The sequence below is a fragment of the Panthera tigris genome, chromosome C2 (assembly GCF_018350195.1).
Source record: "Panthera tigris isolate Pti1 chromosome C2, P.tigris_Pti1_mat1.1, whole genome shotgun sequence".
Taxonomy (NCBI): domain Eukaryota; kingdom Metazoa; phylum Chordata; class Mammalia; order Carnivora; family Felidae; genus Panthera; species Panthera tigris.
This window is the reverse complement of record NC_056668.1, coordinates 9,345,203-9,365,368: the sequence shown is the minus strand read 5'-3', so window position 1 is coordinate 9,365,368 and position 20,166 is coordinate 9,345,203. Positions and strand designations below refer to the sequence as shown.

Genomic DNA, 20,166 nt, shown 5'->3' with positions numbered 1-20,166 from the left:
TGAAATCTTGGGGCACCTGGTGGCTCAGCTGGTTAAGCATCCGACCTCAGCTCAGGTCATGATCTCACAGTCTGTGGGTTCTAGCCCCACATCAGGCTGTGCTGACAGCTCAGAGTCTGGAGCCTGCTTTGGATTCTGTGTCTCCATTATTCTCCGCCTCTCCCCTGCTCACACTCTGTCTCTGTCTCTCTCGCTCTCTCAAAAATAAATAAATGTTAAAAATTTTTTTTAAAGAATGAAATCTTGCCAATTGCAACAATGATTTCCATATGTGGAAATTTTTTATTTATTTTTGAGAAAGGGGGAGAGGGGCAGAGAGAGATTGCAACAATGATTTCCATATGTGGAAATTTTTTATTTATTTTTGAGAAAGGGGGAGAGGGGCAGAGAGAGAGAATCCCAAGCAGGGTCCAGGCTCTGAGCTGTCAGCACAGACCCGACCCAAGGCTCAAACTCAAGAACCCTGAGATCATGACCTAAGGTGAAGTGTGATGCTTAACCAACTGAGCCAGTTAGGTGCCCCAACATATGTGGAATTTAAGAAAGCAGATGGGGACACCTGGGTGGCTCAGTTAAGAGTCTAACTTCAGCTCAGGTCATGATCTCCTGGCTCATGGGTTCGATCCCCGCATCAGGCTATGTACTGACAGCTCAGACACTGGAACCTGCTTCGGAGTCTGTGTCTCCCTCTCTCTCTGCCCCTCCCCTGCTTGCATTCTGTCTCTCTCTCTATGTCTCTCAAAAATAAATAAACATTAAAAAAAATTTTTTTAATAAAAAGAAACAAAGCAGTGAACATCGAGGGAGGGAGGGAAAAACACAGGATAATAACAGAGAGGGAAACAAACCATAAGAGATTCTCAAAGACAGAGAACAAACTGAGGGTTGGTGGAGGGGAGGTGGACAGCGTTATGAGCTAAATGGGTGATAAGCATTAAGGATGGAACTTGCTGGGTGTTACTGTATCATTAAATTATTAATCATTAAATTCTCCTGAAACCAGTACACTATATGTTAATTAACGTGAATTTAAATTTTAAAAAATGGTATTGTCCTGCTAAAAAATGACCACTGCAGTTTCTACATGGTACTTCTTTGGAAGCATAAAAAATGAAATCCATTAAGCACACCAGCATGATACAGACAATGGAGTGGAGTATTATGCAGCCATTAATAAGAGGAAGGTATGCACTGTGTTCAAGATACATTAAGCGAAAAACATAAAGTTGCGGAACATTCAATGATCCCATTGGGGTTGGCTTTTGACGCATCCTGCATGTTTATAAAACAAGAGGATTTAAGGAAGGTTATTCAAAAGACGTGCCCGGGCAGGGGGCCTTTACTATTCCTTTGGCAGCCTCCTGTCCTCTGCCTTACATATGTCTCAACACATAAGTGACACAACAGGACTATTCCTTAGGGGCGGGCATATGTATGCAGCGTAACCACAGGACTGCTTTTAAACTCTTCGACTGACTCGTAAACACCGGACGGAAACGAGGAAGAAGTCCTGGCGCCATGGCGACCCCACCCCCGCGGGGGGAAGGCTCACTGATCTACCCCGAGTCCCGAGGCCAACCGCGGCCCGTCCCCTCCGGTGCCCAGCGCTCCGCCCGCACCCGGACGCCGGGTGACAGCGCGACGAACGCCACGGGCCTCGCTCCCACAGGCACGGACTCGCACGGGAGGCCGGGTCTCGGCCCCGGCGGTACGAACTCCCGGCCGCAGGCTCCCGCGCACCCCCAGCGCGACTCGACCGCGGTTTAAGCGGCTACACCCGCTGAAGGACGTCCAGGTGACGGGGGCGACGGCCGTCGCAGCGTAACGCCAGGCCTGGTGGGGGTCTGCGAGCTGAGCTCTTCTCTTCACCCCGAACAGTGAAAACATACGGAGAGCTCCAACGCTCCCCGACCCCGGGACCGGGACCCCGGGTTCACCGCTTTCCGTCTCCCCGTCGTCCTGCCGGCTCACCTCGCGGCGGCGGCGCCGGGCACACCGCACGAGGAAACCAAAATCAGCGCCCCAGGGAAACGTGAGTTAAGGCAAGAGCCCAGCGTCACACGGAGAGGTCGAGCTGCCACGCCCGCTTCGGGTCCTGACCAACCCAAGTCCTCAGGCGACTCGCGGTGCTGTAGCCCCAGCTTCCTGGCGTGCGCCTGCGCCTGCGCCTTCGTGTGCGCGTGCGCCCAGGTTCCCGGAAACGTCACGGCCGTCCCCCCCCCCTCCCCCCGCCGCGCCGGGGTCAGGGGTAAGAAAACCCAGCGGTCCCCGGGCAGGGAAGCTGAGCTCCATACAGCTGGCCTGCGGAGTCCTTCCTTCCCTAATAGAGGGGACGAACCTCCTCCGGCGTGCGTCCCGACCCGGCCCCTAAAGCCGCCAGGCCCCGCCTGGTCCCTCCATCCACCGACTCGGGCCGAGGTAGCGTCCTAGCAGACAGCGTCAGGCCCTACCTGCCAACCTTTGCCTTGACCCCGCCCCGCCCTTCCCTTCCCCGGCCGACCCGGCCTCGCCCCTTTACTCGGTTAGTCCCGCCCCACTTCACGTTCTTTAGCGTAGCTCTCCCGGTACCGTCTTTACCGAAGTTCAAATCCTTCCTGGATATGGAGCTCAATTTCTGCCTCCTTCCCCGCCTTGATTGCCATCTATGCTTAGTGACTTGCTTGCAGAGAGTACATTGGGGAAAGGGGAGAATATTAACTACAGTGGAGAAACCTGGCTGATATTCCCTGGTCACGTGATGAGGATTCATGGTAATCATGTTGATGTTGGGTTCACCATATGTAAGAAGGGTAGTTCATCTCTGGTATGCCTCCCGAAACCTCATAACCCCAGTTCTTCCTTGCGGAAAATACCAGACAAACCCAAAAACACCCGACCATGTACATTGACAAAAGCTGTCAAGTTCGTGTAAAACAAGTGAACTCTGAGAATCTCTCATTACGCGGAGAAAATTAAGGAGCCATGACGGTAACATGTAATGCGGTATTCTGGAGGGCATCCCGGAAAAGCATCACAATCTCACACAAATGCATTCAAGACAGGAAGAAAAGGACCACATGAAACAAGGATTTTCCTTTCATGAGGGAGGAAAAAAATGCCTACTACCTTTTTCTAGATGGGAATTGACAAAGATGCTCCCCTTCAGCAAACTCAAGCCAGGCTGCTCTGAGGCTGCTTCTCAACTAGACCTCAACCCTGGCCTATGAAAAGTACAAACTCAGAACAACTGGTTTCATCCACTACCCGCCCCCTACACATACAAATTAAAAGACTTAGCATTATATTTTCAAAAAGCAAACACTAACATAGTTTCTAATAGCTCACAGCCACATCCTTAAGGTGACCCTAGCCCTCTATACCTGCCAAAAGAATATCTGTTTGTTCTAACCAACAATTGATAATGGGCCTTTCAGCACCCTTTATTAGAGGATTTACTAAAAAGGATTCACAATTTGAGTCCTTCCTCTGTCCATTTGAGGTATAAATCTATCTCTTACACCTCAGTAGTGTCTTAAGGATTTGAAATGTTATCATCAGAAAAGATAGGGCCTCTGTCTCCCAGTCTCTGTGTAGCCCACACAGCTGGCCTAATGGCATTTACACTGACACACTCTTGGTAATTCTTCATTTCCCTGACTCTACTCAAGCCCCTCCATTCCCCCTCTCTGTGCCCTTATTCTCCCTTTAAAACACTCAGCCACCTCTGTACAAATCCAAGTTAAGTTCATTTCACGCTGGGCCCAATTTCCTGTTTCAATAGTATATTCCTGATTAAAATCTGTCCTTACCACCTTAACCAGTATCCAGCGTTGTTTATCTTTGATAAAATTAAGTACATTGCTTAGATTTTCATATCTCCTAAGCAGCTCAGTCACAATTTGATTCTGGGAATTAAAATTCATGCACCACCCTTTTAAGAAGGCTTATTGAACAAGCTTAGAATGTAAGAAGAAAAGCCAGTGTCAGAGTTCTGTGAGGGTAAATAATCATGGGCAAGGGAAGACCCTAAGAGCTTCATAACTTGTCATTTAACAATACTGTTTTCCTACATCTTTTATGTTAGTAGACACCATAGAACTGGGTACTTTAGGACAGAACAACTGTTTTGAACCAGTGGGTAGTAAAGATGTGGGTTTATTCCACAAGTTAAAAGACATGATAAAAATTCTTTCTCCATATAGCAGCCAGGATGACCTCAGACTTGACTCACAACTAACGAGTATCTTCCATGCTAAACATCAGCAGTACTAACAGAGATCTGGGGCCTTCATCTTTACTCTTTTGTTTTCTTTCTCAAGTTGTTCAGAGGTCACACAAGGTGCTATGTATGGAAAGTGGTGGTGACCTCGCAAATACACAACCAGGATCGAGACCCAAATGTGACGGGGCAAAAAAAGAAAAAAATCATCAAAACAGAAATTAATTCACTGGCTTTAAATTAGCATGCTTTTCAAAAAAATAAAGTTTCAAAACATTTCCCATACTTAAATCTGTCCTTTCCTTTGTGATGCTTCCCCTGTTCTTATGCTTACAAAGTCCTTTTCCCACAAATTTTAGTTATATTTCCTTACACTTGTTTTATGGTTACATTTATAAAACTATAAATTTAAGAAGTGAGAAGGCACTTTTTTGTCTTGTTAGAAATTAACCAGTGTACATTATGCAATCATTTTTGGGATAGTTCTTTCTTACCCCCATAATTGTTAATACCACTTTCATCATAAGCTAAATTCATATTTCCGTGTGATATTTTATGCATTGCATTTTCTTGAGCATCCTGCGTCATTGGCCATCAAGTCTTGTGTTCGTACAAGTACCAAAAGGATAAACAAATCAGCCAGAAAATATGATTCGTGGTCCTCTTGTTTTGCCTTTTGAAACAGCAGGCCTCTCACCATGCCCAAAGTTCCCTGCACACTATGTACTATCTCTGTGGCTTAATTTGGTGAATTTAATTCATCCCACTTCCTTTTCACACTGGCTCACCCCAAGTATAGAAGAAAGTAGGGAGTGGTGTGGAGGGAGGCCAGCAAATGGCAGACCAAGTATACACTTTGATAAAGGAGAAAATCCAAAACAAAGCACTTAGTTATCTTGAGTGAAAAAAAAAAAAAAATCCCCAAAGGTTACACTGCACAACTCCATCTCTATAACATTTTTGAAACAATAAAATTTTTAAATGAAGAACAGATTACTGCTTCCCAAGGAATTGAGTGGAGGCGGGGGTGGGCAACAGAGAGATGTTTGGCTATAAAAAAGCAACAATGGGGATCTTTGTGCTGATGGAAATGTTTTCAACATCTCTAGTGGTGGACAGACAAACCCAAGCATGTGATAAAATTGTATAGATCCAAATACACAAATAAGTACAAGTAAAACTGAGGAAATCCGAATATGATTGATGGATTGTTTTCATGTGACTATCCTTATTATGATATCCTACTATATTGTTGCAAAATTTTACCATAGATGAAAACTGTGTAAAGCGTAAGGAATCTCTGTATCTTTTTTTACTGCTATATGCAAATCTGCAATTATCTCAATAAAAATTGGGGTCAAAAAGAAGCAAAGGGGTTTCCCAAATTGTTTGTTTTTTGCAACTAATTGGAAACCCACCTTGAATTGCAACATAATTGGAAACTATCTAAAGCACTGCTTGTAAATTTCTGTTGTAATGGAGATACTATAGATCTGCACTATCCAAAACAGCAGCCACTAATAGATGTGACTAGTAGCGCTTGAAATATGGCTAATGTAACTAAGCACCGAATTTTAAGTTGTATTATTTCGATTAAATTTACATTTAAATAGCCACTCATGGCTATCATACCAGGCAGTGCAGAAATGAGATTTGGTTTCATAGTCCCCTTTTCCTCTGTTGTAAATAAGAAATAAGAGGGGCGCCTGTGTGGCTCAGTCGGTTGAGCGTCCGACTTCAGCTCAGGTCACGATCTCACGGTTTGTGAGTTCGAGCCCCGCATCGGGCTCTGCGCTGACGGCTCAGAGCCTGGAGCCTGCTTCTGCTTCTGTGTCTCCCTCTCTCTCTGCCCCTAATCCACTCGCCTTCTGTCTCTGTCTCTCTCAAAAAATAAATAAACATTTTAAAAAATTTTTAAGAAAAAAGAAAATTCATTTCCCACCATTGACCTAATTTATGAACTTCTTAGGATCCATTTCCTCACTTTAAAATGGGGAGGGACGCCTGGGTGGCTCAGTTGGTTAAGTGGCCTACCTCAGCTCAGGTCATGATCTCCGGATTCACAGGTTCAAGTCCCGCATGAGGCTCTGTGCTGACAGCTCAGAGCCTGGAGCCTGCTTCCGATTCTGTGTCTCCCTCTCTCTCTGCTGCTCCCCCGCTCACTCCCTCTCTCTCTCTCAAAAATTAATAAACATTAAAAAAATAATAAAAAATAAAATGGGGAAAATAAGATGCACCCTGACAAGTTATTCTGAATGTAAGAAAGGGCTTCAAACCCCTCCTTCCACCTGTACACTGCAGAACCTGCATACAAGTAACCTGATGACCCTGCAAGTGTCGGGGGAGGTAACCCTGTGACGATTTAGTGACTGTTCCCCACTCTAACGTGAAAACCAACCAAGGACAAACCGGTAGATTTGCTTTCACATACTTAGGGAAGAAAACAACACACACTTGATCTCCTAGCTTATTCCACAACTATAGTTCCAAACACTTCAAGAGATTTTTTTTCCTCACCCGGAAAAACAAACAAAACAGTCCCTACAAATGCCCTATTTGTTGAATTACACAAGTCAATGGTTGAATAGTTGAGAGGATACAAAGAAAAACCCTTGGAGAACCAGGGATACAGGCTCAGTTTAGACTCAATGAGGGACATGGCCAAATAGAATGATTCTCTCCGCTGCCAGGCGGGCAGCTACCTAACCAGCCTCTGCCACCCACCTGCCCTTCCCATTCTCCACCACCCCTGGGAGGTTCCCGGGAAGCCACGCCCTAAGGGGGAGGTGCGTCCCGCCCGCGCGCTCCTAGCGCCCTCTAACCCCGCGCAGGCGCGCCGAACTTTGTGCGTAAACTCCAGAGGCGCCGAGCGCAGCGAACGCCTTCTGAAGGTCCGCTCCCCGCGCAAGTACTTCGTGCACCCCACGCGCAACCATGTCGTCACACACCCGCGTGGCTCTGGTAACCGGGGCCAACAAGGGTATCGGCTTCAACATCGTGCGCGACCTGTGCCGGCAGTTTTCGGGGGACGTGGTGCTCACGGCGCGGGACGAGGCGCGGGGACAGGCGGCAGTGCAGCGGCTCCAGGCCGAAGGACTGAGCCCCCGCTTCCACCTGCTGGACATAGACGACCTGCAGAGCATCCGCGCCATGCGCGACTTCCTACGCAAGGAGTACGGGGGCCTGGACGTGCTGGTCAACAACGCGGGCATCGCCTTCAAGAGTAAGGGGATGGGGGCACGCAGGGGAGGTGGACACCACGGAGCACCTCCAGCCAGGGTGGGCTGCATCTGTTGGGGAAATCGCTGCGGTGGGGCTCTCAGCGCCTGTGGCGTCCCAAATGGCTCCGTAGGGCTGAAGGAGGGATGGGGGACAGGGGTGGGGCCGGAGCCAAGTCCCAGGGGAATCACAGCGCTTTTCATCCAGAGTGACCTTTGTGTTTCCTAAGACTCCTCGGATTCTTTCCAGGTTGTCACAGGGTTTCTCTGGGATTGGGCTTTAGGGCAGTTGGGTGGATTTTTAATGCACTTTGAAATAAACAAGAAAATGGCACAAATTGGTGAACACAGATCCCGTGTGTGCCCCCTTCACCCACCCTCCCCAAGATGGTGCCATCTTACAACATTCTCCAACCTTATCAAATGAGGACGTTGTCATTGGCACAATACTATGAACTAGAGGCCAGTTTTACAAAAAATTCACCACATTTCACATGCACTTTTCCTTCATATGCCATTCTGTGGAATTTTACCACATGGCTGCTATTAACGCTGATCTCTTTCTCCCTGAAAGCCAATGATCCGACACCGTTTCATATTCAAGCGGAAGTGACGATGAAAACAAACTTCTTTGGTACCCGAGACGTGTGCACAGAACTGCTGCCTCTAATGAAACCCCAAGGTAGGTGTGACAAGGGACCCAGGCAGTGGTGTTTCTGGAATGATCTTGCCACTGCCTCTGTGACTTCATCTACGGGCCCTGCTCCCTCTCCCTGCTCAGCCACCCCGGCCTCCCTGCTGTGTCCCCACCTGGACAGGTGCCCTTCCCCTCAGGACTCTGTACACACGTGTCCAGCACTCAGCAGTGCCCTCTGTCCCACTGGCCTCTCACAACTGGCTTCTTCTTCTCCTTTATATCTTCATTCCAAACTCTCCTCCCAGAGGCCTTTTTCTGGCTCTGTGTCCTCACAGGTGCACTTCCCTGGGGATTTCTTCCTGGACCCTTCCTTCTCCCTCTCCCTCCCTCTGAGTGATCTTATTCAGGCTAGTGGACTCTTCCCTATCCAAACTTGTTAGGGCCCCCTAAACTCTGTCACCTGCCTAGAACATTCCCAGAGCCCCAGACACACATAGTTCTCCTCCTGCCTCTCTTTCTCCTCAGGACGCCCTGCCCAGGCCAGGTGCAGATCCCTCCCCATCGCCTCCAGAAGGCCTGCACACTCACATGTGCCACAGATGGCCACAGGCCAGTGGTCTATCTCCAGGCAGATGAGGCAGCTCTACTGTCCCTCAGGCCTGCTGTCACCTGGAGAGGCCCCCACACCACTGCCTCCGTCCAGGCCTGCTCAGGCTGCCTATATGCACATTTTTTTCCATAAGCATACGTACAGTACTATAAATATATTTTCTTTTATTTACGATTTTCTTAACCTGTTCTCTACCTTACTTTATTGTAAGAATACATCATGTATGTTAATCGACTGTTTATGTCATGGATACGCCTTCAGTCAAAATCAAACTATCAGTAAACTTTTGGGGAAATCAGAAGTTAATGTAGATTTTTTACTGCATGGGGATTCAGCAATTCCTAATCCCTGGGTTGTCAAGGTTCAACTGTATTTGGATCAGGAAGCACAAAACCAGAAGTAGTTAGCAATGCTCCATTGACAGGTGCTCAGGGAAGGACTATTATACAGAAAAACCCAGAATTAAGGGAAGAAAATTATTGATTGAATGTAACTTCAAGCTTAGTTGGTTGTTTGTGATCGGTCGTCCTTCGGTTTCAGTTTTGTAAGTTTGAGGCATTTACAGGCATTGATTTTGGTTTGCTACATATGCCACCAGGGTATTAGAGCCACTGCAAAGTAATGGCCTCCTTGTTTAATTAATTTAACAGTATAGAAATTAGCTGACAGTCAGGTAAATCCAGTTTTTCATCAGGCTTGTCATTTTCCATCAGTATTACATCCTGAGCAGACGGTCACTCAGTCTTCCGGTACATTTGCTCATCACTCTCCATAGCATCATATGATTCATTTATAAATGGTAGTTGAATCTTACTAAGAAGTCCAATGTGACACCATGTCACAGTGCAGTAGCACATCTAACAGAAAAATAAGAATCAAGAGATGCTGGCACATTGCTAGAGTCCCACTTGGTCACTCACAGTTGGTTCGGTCCATATCACATGAGCAAATCTGCCACAGAGATGTCACTCAGGTTCTCAGGCCTACATTCATCCTTGTCAGCGTGTTCTTATAGGAGCCATTTCCGATTTCCTGTGGAGCATCTGCTCGGCGCCCTCCCCACTAGAGCATTTCTCAGGCGTCATCGGAGACATTATGGGTATAACAAGTTTAGGACCGTCCTGTCCTTGACTCATGCAGGCAGTCTTCATTAATGCTCACAGCAAACTCATGATACTTCAGTGGAAATTTTCTAGTACCAAATCTTAGCGAAACTGGAATTCATCTTTCTTTGCCCTTCTCCATAACATTTTGTGTTGTATTTTAGGCAGAGTGGTCAATGTGTCTAGCATAGTGAGCCTCAGATCGCTTAAAAACTGCAGCCCAGGACTGCAGCAGAAGTTCAGAAGTGAAACCATCACAGAGGAGGAGCTGGTGGGGCTCATGAACAAGTTCGTGGAAGACACAAAGAACGGGGTGCACAGGAAGGAGGGCTGGCCTGATACTGCATATGGAGTGACAAAAATTGGTGTCACGGTCCTGTCCAGAATCCATGCCAGGAAACTGAGTGAGCAGAGGAGAGGGGACAAGATCCTCCTGAATGCCTGCTGCCCTGGGTGGGTGAGAACAGACATGGCCGGACCCAGAGCCACTAAAAGCCCAGAAGAAGGAGCAGAGACCCCCGTCTACTTGGCCCTTTTGCCCTCAGATGCTGAGGGACCTCACGGGGAGTTTGTTATGGAGAAGAAAGTCGAACAATGGTGAACCGAATTCATGGTTCCATCTATGGGGCCCTCTGTGAAACCCCCTCCCTTGCCCAAAAGAACTCTTTCCCTGTCAATACTATCCCTATCCAAAACAAAACAGAGTGTAAAATATCCCTACTTGTATTTGAGTAGTTTGCTAATTCTGTGAAAGATTTTTTATTTTAGCTGTGAAAAGGCAGAGAAAAATGAAATCACTGAAATAACACCAGAAATGAATAAATGGTTCTTTATAAAATGCCTGTTTGTACAGACTGTATATGCTAAACCAGCAGAAAAATCTAATACACCTGAGTAGATGAGGAGAAGTTACAGTCTAGTTCAAGAGTAAGCAAACATTATAGAAAGAGACAGATAGTAATACTTTTAGCTTTGCAGGCCACACAGTCCCTATAGGATCTACTCGGATCTGCTGTTGTAGCTGAAAGAACCCAGAGCCAACACATAAGCCAATGAGCATGGTTGGATGTGCCAGGGAGCATTTTTCACCAGCCTCTAGTATAACATGGGCAACACATCTGCTGTGATCTCTTAAAATATCGGATTCCTTGGGAAAAACAATCGCCACGTGTGAAATAGGAGTGAGAACACAAGATACATCCATACGGCGATCTGAGACAAGGGGAGGAACTGAGTAAGATTGAGTGTAGATCATGACTCCCAAGTGACTCGCCCCAGGACACCAAAGTGACAGAAGATTCTTCCTGCCCAAACCAAGCCTGGCTCCTGTGGGCCTGAATGAACACCCACCACCTACCTGCCTCCCTTCACAGGAACATCCCTGTTCTAAAGATGCTTCTACTTACTGATTACATTTCTTTTTTTATATATATATGAAATTTATTGTCAAATTGGTTTCCATACAACACCCAGTGCTCATCCCAACAGGCGCCCTCCTCAATGCCCATCACCCACCCTCCCTGCCCTCCCACTCCCCCCCATCAACCCTCAGTTCTCAGATTTTAAGAGTCTCTTACTTTTCACTCTTCACCAGGGATTTTCAGGCTTACCCAAATGAAAGGTGACAGACCCAGAAAACAAGGGTAGGGTCCGTATTTTAAAAGTTTTTCACTTCAAAGGGGTGAATAATTTCCTCCCTGTGAGCTTGTATTTCTAATCTGACCATGAGGAAACTCAATGTGTAGAGCAGCACAATAGAATCTCAATTGCTCCTTTGGCAATCCATCGCAAACATCTTTTTTTTGATACCATAAAAATAACACCATATATATAACATTTATTTACTGTGACCTTGGAAGAACATAAAAAATAGGCAATTTAGGCAAATAGGATTATATAACCATTAAACATTCTAAGCAATGCCTCAGCCCTCAGTGACCTTCATAAACATTCCCTCCCTCTCAGGGCCCACTGGCAGTCACACTGAGGGAGAAGCCCAAAAGTTAGGACAACACCTAATTCTCTACTTCTCCCTCTTGAATTTCTCTTTAAAAAGCACGGGGATCTTGTCCCCAAGGGCAGTTCTGTGTAAGCAACTAAACTGAATTTTGCAAAGAAAGCAACCTTATCCATTCTGCAGAGAAAGAAGGACACATGCTCAAGACAATATCCGTGCTCCTTTTTTTCTGCTGGGGTTTTCCCAAAATAATTTTCATTCACCTACCATGAATCTCAACCCCATATAAATCCATGACCAACCACCTTTATTTTGGGGAGCACAGCATTCCAACCAGAACCAATGCTGGGCCTAGAGGGAGGGATCCTAAGAGGACACAGGCCTGGTTGGGCTCACAGTGCAGCCCCGGGGGAGACAGATTTGGTATAGAGAGCCTTCTGGTACCTTCGCTCTAACTTTCTTGAAAGGACGAAGGCGGGGCCTAGTGTTCTAGGAGTCAGCACTGAATCCCAGCACACAGTTCTGGGTCCAGGCCAACGCACCACTGGCCCTCTGTGTGGCCCACAACACCATCCGTCCCACACACAGGGCCTCCCTAGCACTCCACACGGTCATGCCATCACACATCCCACGTGCCACTGGTGACTGGGGCCAACAAGGGCATTGGCCTCGCCATCGCACGCGACCTGTGCCGGCAGTTCTCCAGGGACGTGGTGCTCACGGCACGGGATGAGGCGCGGGGACGGGCGGCCGTGCAGCAGCTCCAGGGCGAGGGCCTGAGTCCGTGCCTGCTGGACGTCGATGACCTGCAGAGCATCCGCGCCCTGCGTGACTTCTGCGCAAGGAGTACAGAGGCCTGGATGTGCTGGTGAACAACGCGGGCATTGCCCTTGCTAGTAAGGACATGGGAAGGCCAGGAGACCTCCCTTAGGGGACCAGCCAGGGTGAGTTTGGAGCTGGTGTCTGAACCGCTGCTGTGGGGCCATAGCTCCGAGGGGATCAAGAACACCCACCCTAGGGAAGAAGATAGACTGGAGGCAGAGGGAGAGAGGACCCTCCAGGAACTGCAAGCCTTTTCAGCCAAAGGACCTTGGCATTGCCATAGATCAGGCTCTCAGGGACTTCACCTGGGTTTTTGCATGCTTCTCTCTTTGAGAATCTCCATGAGTCTTTTGTTTGTTTATTTGTATATTTTGAGAGAGAGAGAGAGAGAGAGAGCAGGGAGGGGAAGAGAGAGGGAGAGAGAGAATCCCAAGTAGGCTCCACACTGTCAGCACAGAGCCCAATGTGGGGCTTGAACTCAAACTGCAATATCATGATCTGAGCAAAGTCAGACGCTTAACCGACTAAGGCACACGAGTGCCCCTCCATGAATTTTGACTAATTTTGAAATAACACAACAAATCCCACAGGGTCATATGCAGAGATGCCTTGTGCACCCTTACCTTAGCTTTTTGCAATGGTGCCAAGTTACAAAGCTAAATAGCATCACTGCGTGAGATAATTCCCTTTGGAACAAAGTGTACACTAACCTACACACTTGAAAATTGACCAGATTGCACATACAACAAAAATGTTACTGTCACTGCATGGAATCTTCTTAGAAGGCTACTACTTACTAACCTACTCTCTTTCTCCCATACCAGCTAATGACCCCGCCCCTTTACATATTCAAGCAGAAGTGACGATGAAAACAAACTTTTTGGTACCCGAGACGTGTGCACAGAACTGCTGCCTCCAATGAGACCCCAAGGTAGGTGTGACGACTTACAGCAGTACTGTTTCTGGAATGATCTGGCCCTGCCTCTCTGACCGCATCTACAGGCCCTGCTCCCTCTCCCTGCTCAGCCGCCCCGGCCTCCCTGCTGTGTACCCACCTGGACAGGTGCCCTTCCCCTCAGGACTCTGTACACACGTGTCCAGCACTCAGCAGTGCCCTCTGTCCCACTGGCCTCTCACAACTGGCTTCTTCTTCTCCTTTATATCTTCATTCCAAACTCTCCTCCCAGAGGCCTTTTTCTGGCTCTGTGTCCTCACGGGTCCACTTCCCTGGGGATTCCTTCCTGGACCCTTCCTTCTCCCTCTCCCTCCCTCTGAGTGATCTTATTCAGGCTAGTGGACTCGTCCCTATCCAAACTTGTTAGGGCCCCCTAAACTCTGTCACCTGCCTAGAACATTGCCAGAGTTCCAGACACGCATAGTTCTCTTCCTGCTTCTCCCTCTCCTCAGGATGTCCTCCTTTCCCTCCTCAAATCCCAGCCCTCCCACCTCCCCCCGCCCCACACCTCTACCTAAAACTCTAACACACATCTAGATAACACTTGTGCTTTCCCAATATAATCCTGGTCACAGACCCCACCATCCACCCTCCATGACAAATGAGGTCACCATGCCCACCTCCTGATTATCACTGACCAGGTCCTAACAGTTGCCCTATGGATTTGCCCCCAACCTTCTCCATCCCAACTCTCCAACAGAGACTCAGCTGTCATTTCTGGCCAATTGTAACCTTCCAAAGAGACGCTACTTCTTCAGTCTTTTCCTTTCTGGTTATTCCCTGTACTTTCTGGGTGCTCATTTACTCCCAAAAGTCCAGGACCAAAGCTCAATCCTGAGCATAGCTTCCAGGGATCTCTGTCGTCAGGCCTGCCAAAGTCCATCAGTTCCCCTCACCTTGTTCAATGTTTGCACAAAACAAACTGCTATAATTCCCTGGTTGTAAACCACTTTAATATTTACCTCCACGTTAATATGATGGGAGAACCACCACTCTAGTACACTGAGTAAGTGAGGTGACACTTTTAGAAAGATCAGGGTGTCTGGCCTGAGTGAGCACATGCGTATACAGTTTACTGTCAGTTCTGCCCCCACTGCCTCTTCATTCCTGGAAATTTCTACTACTTCTCCTTCTACCACTGGTTTCACCGGCACCCAAAGGGCGGCTCTCAAATGTCCCCTGACTCCTTTACTCACCATAAGGTTGATGTGGGACGAGTTCCTTGTGCCAGCATCACACTTCCTACACGTATCCCTTAGAAGGCAAAACTCACTTCTGGCCGATTGTTTTCTCACCTACAGAACAGTGTGGGTGCCTGCTGTGTATTTGGTCATGGACCAGAATGAGAAATGAGTGTTCTCCTGCATTTGCTGAGGCAGGCTCTAATCAAACAATTGATCCTGATTCAGAAAAATTAGACTCAGGGACCTAGAAATGCAAGCTATACTCTCAGTGTAAGAGCAGGGTTTTCTTGACTTTGAAAATAGGAGAGTTCTTCCATTGTTTGGGGGGATGGCAGCCACAGCAGTTCATTACCATTACTTTACACCCTTTAGCAAGACTATCTGGGAGAAATCCTAGCTAGCATAACCAAAAGCAAATACTTTCCCACCTCCCACCTACTTTGGAAACCAGGATAGAAAGAACAATCTTGAATGACGTCCACCAGATCTCTCTAGTTCAGAACCTATTCAAAAATGCAATGTCTGCTTCCAATGTCTGCTTTGGGTTTTGGCATGAAAGGACAAACCAAAAGACAGAATCGTGAACCTAAGGTCACAATAGTATATGTTCATTCTTCTTACTTTTTAATCCTTTCTTCAAAAAGAGTTTTACTGAAATAATTTAGCCACAAAAACAAAATACTAAGAATCTACAACACCCAGGTGCCCACCACCAGTCTTAACCAGGCAATCAGTATCAAGGTCATGTAAACCCTTTCCCACATTCTATATCATTTCCCTCCCCTGCCCCGCAAATTCCTATTCCTGAATGAGAAGGATACTCTCTTTAAAAGGATAAGCTGTTGTTCCTCTTTATTGTCTTTATCTATGGTTTTATTTCAAAAAGATATTAAGATATAAACATCTCTAAGGAATTGAGCAAACTGGAAATCTGAACATTGTTGTTCATCAGATATTAGCTTAAAGTACTAGGTGGAAATACAGTCTTGTTAACGCTGCACTTATCAAGGAAACCTTAAAAAAGGTGTTCTCAACCTTCATTTGAAAAGGTACTGCTTTGCAATATCCTTAGTCTGAAACGCCACTAGAGGAATTTGCTTGGAAAATTACAATAGTAAACGTAACTCACTCACACACACCCTCTGACATATTGGTTCTAGAAAGGATAGGTGGCTGGGCATTCTAGATGTGATGTACTGGGCATCTTATATATGGTGCCCATTAATAACATGGAGGAATAATGAATCTCAAGGTCACGAGCACAGCTGGTTGCAGACTGAGGTCATGGGACATCCAAACTAGTGGTTCTTCCCACTACTCAAGGTCCTCAAATCATTTTTACTTGATCCCCCTCTCCAAATGAAGCCTTACCTGGTAAGTTTAGAGAAACAACATAAGGACTCTGCTTGATCGGGCCTATGTCTTCCTCGTCTCAGGGCCCCAGGTACCTCAGGGAAAACCACAGGAGGCACATTTAAAACCCTGAGGTGTTTTGTGAAAACCCCCTATCAGTCCAGAGACTTAACAACTGGTCCTCTTGGTATTAGAAAACATGAATCTTCCAGGGAATGTGATGAATGTGAAATCATCAAAGGTCACAAGAACCAGCTTGAACTTACAGACTCTGAATAGCCTTGAGAATCAAGTAATGCACTTGAAATTTGTGACTCCCAATGAGATGATGTCTAAAATACCCTGCGTTGTGTAGATCACTGTGGCTCTGCTTGAGGACAGTGAGGTTTGGAGAGTAGGAGATAGTGAGAGATTTCCTAACAATAGATCCCTGGTCACATACAGAGTAATGGTCTGGATAAACTGTAAGCCCAACACACACCCCGGCCCCACCAGCACAAGAGTCCTTTCTTACCTGGGTAATGTGCTTTTCGTAGTGACTGTGACAGGGCAACTGTCACACTACCTCACGCACAGTGTCACATACTTAGAGTCACACATACAGTCTCTGTCTCACGCACACTCCCATTCACATACATATCACACACTGACGTGAACTCACACACCCTTAGCACAAGGACACTGGGATGGTCCATACACTTCTTAGTATATAGGCTGCGTGCATTCCGAAATGACACTGAAAGCCATGAGTCCACACTGACGACAAAAATGTTTGGATCAGAGTCTTTGCTGTATAAACTCCACAAGTGCTTCCCATTCCTTCTCATGTGATTCCTGTCCTGAGCTGTCAGACCAGAAGCATCTACCATCTCTCCCAGTTCTAGGCGAAGCCCCCTGACAGCCACCCTGCCCGCTTGGGGATGTGTTCAGTGCATGGGACAGGCCTGAGGAAGAGGGTTTGGTTGCAGCATCTACTACCAGGAATTTACCTACAAAACCTTTTACTCCCCATCACGCTTACAGGTAAGCATTTTCACAGCTGATACTAGACTTCCTGAGATAGAAAATAGAGAATAGGAAAGAGGTCATCACTTCATTACAAACAGCCTACAGAACGTTAGTAGAGTTTTCCATTTACTATCTATACTAAAGGTACTTAAGAAACTGGCTCCGCACCCTAGGGAGTAAATGTAGCAGTCTTTCTACTATAGCAGTTACCCAATGTTGGTTCCTCTACTTCTGTCTTATTTCACACACTTCTGTTTTTGAAACTTCAAATCGTTAATACATGTTACTTTTGTTGTGAAAGAGGCAAATGATTTTTGAAAATGAAATAAACTAGTGAGAAGTAATAAAATCGGAGAGCTGCTTACTAAAACATCTAACTTTTCTAAAAATATTGTTTAATGTTTATTTATTTTTGAGAGAGAGAGAGAGAGAGAGAGAGAGAGAGAGAGAGAGAGAGAGAGAGCTGTCAGCATAGAGCCAACGCAGGGCTCGAACTCACAAACCACAAGATCATGACCTGAACCAAGATCAAGGGTCAGACATTTAACTGACTGAGTCACCCAGGTGCCCCTAAGTTCCATTAATCTTAGCTTAGTATGTTGTAGATGGAAGGAAGTATGGAGTAACTGACTCCTTTCTCAAAGGTATTCATCTTAGAAACCTGTTACATTAATAAGACAGTTTCTGCAATTCATTTTAATTGTCTCTAAACACCACCAATGAGAATCACAGGGTCATGCATTATCTCTTACACTGAACTTGTACGGCACTGACATTCCTTAGTGGGATGGAGCTCAGAGTTAAGTGACCATGACTGTCTTTCCCGGATATTTACATAAAATAGGGATAGTTTCCTAATTTATTGAAGCTCTTACTGTTCGTAAATTCTCATAATCTTTCTATTAGGCTAAAGATACTCATGTAGATGGAAAAATAGTAAACTATTTATACATGTCAATGTAAGTTCACTTTTATGAATAATAAATATATTTTTGAAAAAGAATTAGTGAGAACTGTGAGATTGCTTTACACTTCTAACCACTTTACTGAGATACAATTCACATATCATACACTTTACCCGTTTCAGGTATGCAATTCAGTGGAATTTAGTATATGGACAGACTTGTGGAACAATCACTTCTTTAAGATTAGCATACTGTCATCACCCCAAGGAGAACCTGTGCCCTTAGCACCAGCCCTCTTTTCCCACAATCCCACTGCCTGAAGCACCTCTAATCTATTATCTGTCTGATCATCTACTTCTCTGGACATCCCATATATAGAGAATCATATAATGAGTAGTCTTTTGTGACTGGCCACTTTCTTTTGGGTAATGTTATCAAGATTCATCCATGTTATAGCATTTCTTTTTTATACTATCTTTTTAACATGTGACTGTTCCATTTCCCCTTCCCATAACTATATTGCCTGGTGTTTTCTCACTGCTCCCAAGTTGATGAAATTCCAACATAGAGAAAATACCACACACCTTAGCCCACTGAGGTGATTTCTTTTTACCTGGTTTTATCAGAGGGACAGCCCACAAAACACATGCAGTCTGTTCTTCTTCAAAAGGTCATCACTAAAATGATCAGATGTTTGTTGGTTAGTAGACACTTGTTCATAGAGCACTGGCCATGGGACCATAAGATGTTAAGATGGTTCCAAAGGGGACCTGTGAAGAAAAGTGGCTCTCTACTCATGATTGCAGTGAGCACCGACTTACCTTCTGATAGCACGTTCCTGTAGAAGTCACTTTCTTTTCTTTATGGGACATCTGGGCACTGCACACCCCATTAGATCATTTCTCTGACATCCTCTGAGACATTATGAGTCTTGCAAGGTTCAATATTGGATTGTGTCCTTCATTTATATAGGAAGACTACATTCACACTCCTAGCAAACTGGTAACTGTCTCCCAAATAGGCAAATCTAAGGGATTTTGGTATTCATCATTCTTACACATGCGATTCTACATGACCATTTGTGTTGTATTTTAGGCAGAGTGGCCACTGTGTCTAGTATAATGAGCTTCATAGTTCTTAACAACTGCAGCTCAGAACTTCAGCAGAAGTTCAGAAGTGAGACTATCACAGAGGAGGAGCTGGTGGGGCTCATGAACAAGTTTCCGGAAGACACAAAGAGCGGGGTACACAGGAAGGAAGGCTGCCCTGATATGAAAGTACTCACATATGGAGTGTCAAAGATGGGTATCACTGTCCTGTCCAGAATCCATGCCAGGAAACTGAGTGAGCAGAGGAGGGGAAACAGGATCCTTCTGAATGCCTGCTGCCCTAGGTGGGTGAGAACAGACATGGGTAGACCTACAGCCATTAAAAGCCCAGAAGAAGGAGCAGAGACCCCCATCTACTTGGCCCTTTTGCCCTCAGATGCTAAGGGGCCTGACGGGGAGTTTGTAATGGAGAAGAACATTGAACAATGGGGACTCCCCCCCGCCCCAGTTCCCTCCATGGGTCCCATTATGATACTTCCATGATATGAACAAAAGGACTACACTGTTACCAATGTTCATATCAGAGGAAGTAGAAGGAGGAGGAGGAGGAAAAGGAGGAGGAGGAGGAAAAGGAGGAGGAGGAAGAACCACTGTCCATATTGAGTACTTAAATTGAATTGGTTACTAATTCTGGGAAGTCTTTTGTGATTTCTTCTGTGATATATGAGAAGAAAAAGTGGAATTAATGCCAACCAACAATGAATGAATATCATAGATGAATAAACAATTATAAGTAAATGTCCATGTGTGCAGATTGTTTCTTGCCAACCAGCCCCAAAGTCTAACAGACCCTAAGTTAGGTCAAGAGCAGGAACAGTTTCACTCAGGTGTTGGTAAACATTAGTGAAAGAGCCACATAATGAATATTTTTGCCTTTGCAAGCCTGTGGTCTCTAATCAAATCTGCTTTTGTAGCTTGAAAGTCACCAGAGACAATATATAAACCCATGAATAGGGCTAGATTTCCCTAACTAGCATACTTTATCAGCCTCTACTACAAAATAGACATCGTTGTGGTCTCTTTAAATAGCAAACTCATTGGGGGAAAAAAAAAACACAATTGCAAGGTGTGAAATGGGAGTGAGCACTAGAGGCATATCCATGAGAC

The 20,166-nt window shown here is 45.9% G+C and overlaps 4 protein-coding genes and 1 pseudogene across 6 annotated transcripts in view; 4 read left to right on the top strand and 1 right to left on the bottom strand.

Annotated features, from left to right (window-relative positions):
• The window catches only part of SETD4 (SET domain containing 4), a 136,866-nt gene extending 134,811 nt beyond the window's left edge, over positions 1-2,055 (bottom strand). For all 3 annotated transcript variants that reach the window (XR_006207829.1, XM_042957201.1, XM_042957202.1), the window contains exon 1: positions 1,972-2,055. The gene's annotated coding sequence lies outside the window, so the exon portion shown is untranslated. The remainder of the gene's footprint in view (positions 1-1,971) is intronic.
• Positions 1,519-4,442, top strand: LOC122230611 (translation initiation factor IF-2-like). The gene is made up of 3 exons (XM_042956645.1): positions 1,519-1,761; positions 1,894-2,418; positions 4,299-4,442. Exons 1-3 carry the CDS (start codon positions 1,519-1,521, stop codon positions 4,440-4,442), a joined length of 912 nt encoding a protein of 303 aa, XP_042812579.1.
• A 2,583-nt stretch (positions 4,443-7,025) lies between these two features.
• On the top strand, positions 7,026-10,610 carry LOC102963221 (carbonyl reductase [NADPH] 1). The gene is made up of 3 exons (XM_007090451.3): positions 7,026-7,421; positions 7,991-8,098; positions 9,931-10,610. Exons 1-3 carry the CDS (start codon positions 7,133-7,135, stop codon positions 10,365-10,367), a joined length of 834 nt encoding a protein of 277 aa, XP_007090513.2. The 5' UTR covers positions 7,026-7,132; the 3' UTR covers positions 10,368-10,610.
• Positions 10,611-10,871: 261 nt separating this feature from the next.
• LOC102951521 lies at positions 10,872-13,879 on the top strand (annotated as a pseudogene).
• Positions 13,130-19,542, top strand: LOC122230443 (carbonyl reductase [NADPH] 1-like). The gene is made up of 3 exons (XM_042956643.1): positions 13,130-13,476; positions 16,916-17,060; positions 19,046-19,542. Exons 2-3 carry the CDS (start codon positions 16,958-16,960, stop codon positions 19,540-19,542), a joined length of 600 nt encoding a protein of 199 aa, XP_042812577.1. The 5' UTR covers positions 13,130-13,476; positions 16,916-16,957.
• The last annotated feature ends 624 nt before the right edge of the window (positions 19,543-20,166 follow it).

Coding starts and splice junctions, on each gene's coding strand:
- LOC122230611 (XM_042956645.1), top strand. CDS start 1,519: ATGGCGACCCCACCCCCGCGGGGGGAAGGCTCACTGATCTACCCCGAG. Junction 1,762..1,893: donor CCCAGCGCGACTCGACCGCG/GTTTAAGCGGCT, acceptor AAACATACGGAG/AGCTCCAACGCTCCCCGACC. Junction 2,419..4,298: donor ATCCACCGACTCGGGCCGAG/GTAGCGTCCTAG, acceptor TTCTTTCTCAAG/TTGTTCAGAGGTCACACAAG.
- LOC102963221 (XM_007090451.3), top strand. CDS start 7,133: ATGTCGTCACACACCCGCGTGGCTCTGGTAACCGGGGCCAACAAGGGT. Junction 7,422..7,990: donor CGCGGGCATCGCCTTCAAGA/GTAAGGGGATGG, acceptor TCTCCCTGAAAG/CCAATGATCCGACACCGTTT. Junction 8,099..9,930: donor GCCTCTAATGAAACCCCAAG/GTAGGTGTGACA, acceptor GTTGTATTTTAG/GCAGAGTGGTCAATGTGTCT.
- LOC122230443 (XM_042956643.1), top strand. CDS start 16,958: ATGTGTTCAGTGCATGGGACAGGCCTGAGGAAGAGGGTTTGGTTGCAG. Junction 17,061..19,045: donor ACTCCCCATCACGCTTACAG/GTAAGCATTTTC, acceptor GTTGTATTTTAG/GCAGAGTGGCCACTGTGTCT.